The 5,518-nt window shown below is 36.2% G+C and overlaps 1 protein-coding gene across 1 annotated transcript in view; it reads right to left on the bottom strand.

Moving 5' to 3' along the window:
• The window catches only part of LOC106108210 (prolyl endopeptidase FAP), a gene marked incomplete at its 5' end in the record, with an annotated part of 14,309 nt that extends 8,792 nt beyond the window's left edge, over positions 1 to 5,517 (bottom strand). Inside the window, 7 exons of the mRNA XM_013289310.1 lie at positions 6 to 113; positions 235 to 377; positions 832 to 974; positions 1,469 to 1,698; positions 3,406 to 3,533; positions 4,349 to 4,443; positions 5,373 to 5,517. Coding sequence (XP_013144764.1) covers positions 6 to 113; positions 235 to 377; positions 832 to 974; positions 1,469 to 1,698; positions 3,406 to 3,533; positions 4,349 to 4,443; positions 5,373 to 5,517 — 992 coding nt within the window. The remainder of the gene's footprint in view (positions 1 to 5; positions 114 to 234; positions 378 to 831; positions 975 to 1,468; positions 1,699 to 3,405; positions 3,534 to 4,348; positions 4,444 to 5,372) is intronic.
• Position 5,518: the final 1 nt, after the last annotated feature.

Below are 5,518 nucleotides of genomic sequence, written 5' to 3'. Positions count from 1 at the left end.
TCCACATGGGGCTCTTGCAGACGGACACGACGGAGAGGTTCTGTACTCGGGTAAGCCACACCACGCACACCTCCGTCAGTGACACCCACTGGGCACTCGTCAAGTAATAGTCCCTAGGAAGAAATGTCATCATGTGATCTCAGACATTAAACCCTTAAATATCTGAAGTTTCAAATTTTATACCGGGGTTATAACTCCACTACCAAACTGGTCAAACTTATTCCTTCCACTTACCCTTGTTCCAGTATAACTTTAGGTGGCGTGAGATGCCTCGTGCGGATGTGTTTGGGGTCCGCGATGTCAGCCACCGTCAGCTTCACTGTGGGGTTGTTAGTTCCCGGTTTTGGATACCTCACGCTTCTTATCTCCGGGTATGTCTAGTGATGGACATTAACATTACCCTAATATTAGATTACCCTAGATTAAGATTAAAATGAAGTTTTCTAGTTATGATTGAGTGTAATTAAGTACATGTTTTTCGTCTACTATTCTGTAGAACTCCGTATTCTGTTTTAGGATTCATTAAAAACTGGCGCTTCAGTACACAACAGAATGAAATCCTTTCCTCTTTTGAATAAATAAATTCATTTCTTTGTAATATAAAGAACTATTATAGCCTGCACACCTTTGACTAAACTGTCGCATAACAGTTGTGCGATTGTTGATTGTTTCGCAAGCAACTGTTTAGTTGCACAACTAAAATCTGGGAAAGTAAGACTAAACAGTTATGCCATAGTTCAGTTATAGGTGTGCGATATAATCAACGATCGGAAAGAAAATCTGAAAAGACATTTTTAATTAAAAAAAAAATGCGTTAAAGTGTGTACAAACCTTAGCAGGGTCATCAGTGTCAAGTGCGGGTCCGTACCAGGGGAATCTATGTTCGCGCACCAGACTGTCGTTGAAGGTAGCGTACAGTACCATGTGTCCATCCCCTGACATCCACAGCGCAGTACGAGACTTGAGAATCTCTTCTACAATAAACACTTGTATTTTTATGGCGTCTAGAATAGAGTACCATTAGAAGCACTCTACAAAAATAATGTAACAAGAAGAACAGATTTTAGACAACGCTCTTATTATCGTCTCCCGTAGTCTTCCAAATTTCTAAATCAAGAATTAACAGTAGTAGTGCCCGCTGTAACATCGCTAAGTTCGCTCGGTGTAATACCAAGACCACACGGAAGACAGGCGTGAAGTGGAAGCAATTCCTAGTACAGTCTGAGGAGTGTGAGAAGGTCTAATTTTAGTCCATTCCACCACCCTTTTCTTAAAACGAAAGGAAGGAAAGAAAAATTGGATTTGACGGTGGAGGAGACGCATAGAAAGGGGAAATGTTCTCTTTATGTGCGTCTCCACCTTCGTCAATTAAGGGTAGGCAACGCATCTGCAATTGCGGATATCTATAGGCAGCGGTCGCGTCGCCGTTTTGGCGGATTTATAATATACATATAAATATATATGTTACCTTCATACAACCAATCGGGTACACCATTGTATATAGTGCCGGCTTTCCCCGTGTCTGTGACGCGGTACCCGGTAGAAGACCTCGGAGCTGGTCTGTAGTAGATATCATAGTCCCGGACCGTGATGAGCCCGTGGCCCTTAGGGGTCCACATCGCAAGGAGGAGGTACGGACCCTCAGTAATAACACCTCCTCCTACCTCGTCAGGTAGAGGTGTGAGGGGATAGGATTCTCTGGAATTACATTGTTAGTTAAAATGATGTGAAAAAAAATCATTTTCAACAAATAATTAAAATCTACTAAGTATAGGACAAAAGAATATAGACATACTATGTCGTTGGCAAACCTGAAAGTCATAAATTATCAATGCTTTTATTTTTCTGGCTTAATAAATTGATGTACACCGGTTGTACGCCTAAAATTGTCACGTTTCTGACCCAAGTATACAAGCGAGTGTCGATAGAGCGACAGAGAGACACAATCGCCATAAGCGTTCGGATCGTCAAATTATCACGTAAAACCTTACAGACAGATGGTTGTTATTTACCTTATAGTATTTTGATTAAAAGTGAAATCAATTTTTCTGCAGACGCTTTTATTAAATTAAAAATGTTTCATCAAAAGATTTCAGAATGTATAAAACATATTTAAACTTTTGTTAACTTCAACAAAAGAGTTACGTGCTGTATAGATTCTTTAGTGAAACTTTAGCGAGCATCTTCATTGAAACTTGTATAAGAAGTTCTGCTGAAACTAAATTCAGCGCCGGTTTTGTTTACTTGAACTTAGAGTTGCATTTGAGGAACCATTATGACTTTCCATTTGTTAGGAATGTAAATCTTTTATTTAAATATTCAAATGAAAATTTAACACAATAATGGTTTTTATATACGTGCGCACACACCCACACGCACACACACACACACACACACACATACACACCCACACACACACGCGCACAAAACATTCATCATACATGCGGGAAAGGTAAGGAAAAAAAAGAACTATCTAATTGTTACTTATTATTGTTTTATTCGAAAATGTTATTAATACCTTAAATTTTCTTGTACCTTTTTTAATAGTTTCAAAGTAACTCATTAATTTTAATGCATTTTTTTGTATTCTTTGTGTAGACATTAAAAGAATTATAATAAAGTATTGGGGAAGGAATTGGCTCCTGTGACACAGGGCAACCTACTACAGGAGCCAAGACTTTCATGAAATGTATGCAAAAGAGACAATAAATGAATTATATATCTTAGCCGGACTGTAAATCAGTAAGTCAAATAATTCCAAGTAAGGTTGGCGACAGGCAGGCTGCAAAATAGTGCGAAATCCAAAATTAGGAATTTGATTCCGAAAGAAAAAATGCTGAGGACAAAAAGCTATCGCGCCGACCTTACGGAAGTAGGATAAGGAGAATGATGATAATGTAAACTAGTAAGAATACAAGACGCTTACTAAGTTATTTATGGTCAACTCATTCAGTTATCAGTCAAACGGCCAAACATTGAAACGAATCTTAAATACTTTGTATAGTAAGCGTTGCTTACAATCTTAAAGAGTCATAATTTGTAAGGGTTTTGCATACATTCAAAAAATACATCGAGGAGGCATAGTTGACACTGCACTTGACTTATTTTTTTCACTAACGCTATCTCTTGATAGCCGCAGAAGCACAAGTCAATAATTATATTTAAATTATTTGCTAATAGGGTCATTAATTATTTTGTAATACTGTTTAGTTTATTTTATAACAAAAGATGGAGCATTGCGGATGTCTATGGGTTGCGGTCACTTCGTCATTTCGCGAATTCAGGTGGCCGCTTGCTCGTTTGCCACCTTATAATATAAAAAGAAAAAATTTAAATGTCACTTTAGTATTCAGTTAGTCTACAATTTAGTAATCACCTAGTCTACTAGTTTCTTTGTTTACTTACGTGGTGAGGATATCGTAGACGGTGTACCTCGCGAGGTAGGAGTGTCTGTGCAATTGACGTAGGCTTTGAGCTAGTAATAGAAATCGACGATCAGCGGACAGCGAAAATGACGCTGGTTCTAATACTCTCTGGTAACAAAACAATTTTTATCAGAAGTAATCACCAATATCAAGACTTCTATATAAACTATCGTATGTTTAAAACCTTTATTTTGTATAACAAAACTTTAAAGGTAATTTAACTATAAAATATTTTTTATTTGTTGATAAACACACACAATATACAAATATTGGTAAAACTGCATTGTTTAAATACGTCGTTACATTGCTTGATTCACATTTTGCACTCTTCGCGCCAAAAATCTCGTTTTTTTCGTTATAATTATGTTAATGGCTTTCTTGACGGCCAGTACAATAATAAATATTTACCCACAATATTTTTCCAACTTAAACAATTAATATTTTACAATTAAATACCTTTTGAAACATAACAATATTTAATCTAAATTATGCTCTTTAAAATAGATTGAAAATACAAATAACTTTTGTCAGCGCCATCTGTTATCAATAATAGCTCAACCAATATACGATAGACGACATACATAATCTGTGGTACTTATTTCTAAAATTACTTTACAGAAATAAGTATTTATTATTTTTATTAAAAAAAAAAACACAAAACGATGTGTTTATCAACAAATTGTGGTTACATAGTGTGGCTATATATGAGTCTGAGATATTTCTCGGGAAGAGTGTCTAGCAGCGCGGTACATTCAGAACTGAAAATTTACATTTCTTGGTTCAAACCCAGCACAAGTGAAGGAATACATGGTGGCATACATATATTTGTTAAGAAAATTTATATGTGAAGTAAATTAATTCTTATTAGGCCACCATAATAGACGAGCCTAGTTATAGAAGAAGTAACATAGTGCTATACTTACAAATGTAGTATTTGGCATTAACGTTTTGGAAGTCTGATTAGCTGCAAACATGAGGCTGATGCCGCCCCACGCATCTTTGTACACGTATTCATCCCCTAAAACAAAGATTGATTGATTTCCACGATGGAATAAATCAGTTAAACAAAGGGCGGAAATGACAGGCGAATATATCTTAACACTATTTTTTGTAAAATTTTATAGATTTTGTACGTAATTCAAAACTACTGGGCCGATTTCAAAAATTCCTTCACCATAAATAGTTACTTTGTCAGTCAGTAACATAGGTTATATTTTCTATTTTTTTTTAATTGCACGCGGACGAAGTCGAGAGTAATATGTAGAATATGTACAATATTACAAATGAAAAATTTTAGATGGATGGATGTTTGTAAGAGTTTATAGACTAAACGGCTTCACGCATCTTGATGAAATTTGGTACAGATGTAGAGTATAGTCTGGAAGAACATAGGCTACTCACTTTTGTTTTTTTAATATCACGTGGACGGAGTCGCGGGCGTAAGCTAGTGTTTTATAAAGCCAAATCAATCTGACGGAATTAAAAAATATACGAGTACGTATAAAACTTTTCTATATTACGAAGTATTTGCAACTTTATGTAATGGTATGAAATGAAAAATTCGCAGCGCGACATCTTGCGTTAATAAAAGTAAACGCCTACTCAAATATTCAGAGTAATCAGTGAAAAGAATTTTTACGACTGAACCTGCAATTTGCTTAATATTTTCTACGCCTATTCACAGGATTATTCAAGTTTATTCATAGATATATCTAACTGTACAAAATAAATTATTCATTTCTTACACTTTTTTAGTTACAGACTTTAATAAACAATACATTTAGAGCGGACGCACTTTGACTAAAGCACAAATGTATGCGATTGTCGATTGTTTCGCAATTCAACTGTTTAGTTGCACAACTAAAAATCGAGTAGTACAAACTAAAGTAGACTAAACAGTTGTGCGGTAGTTTGATCAAAAATATGCGCTATTATACTAAGGTTTACCTGATATCCAGGTGCCATTCCATCGAACTGGTACCAGATCATCTGTGAGCAGATCCTGGATGCGGAACCTGCGGCCTTTGACCCTGGGCCCCTCATCAGGCGGCGTCAGCAACACCACCGAGGTAACGATCAGAGCCAGCACGAGT

Source organism: Papilio polytes, unplaced genomic scaffold, assembly GCF_000836215.1.
Source record: "Papilio polytes unplaced genomic scaffold, Ppol_1.0 DF821733.1, whole genome shotgun sequence".
Classification (NCBI taxonomy): domain Eukaryota; kingdom Metazoa; phylum Arthropoda; class Insecta; order Lepidoptera; family Papilionidae; genus Papilio; species Papilio polytes.
This window is presented reverse-complemented; position numbering and strand designations above follow the sequence as displayed.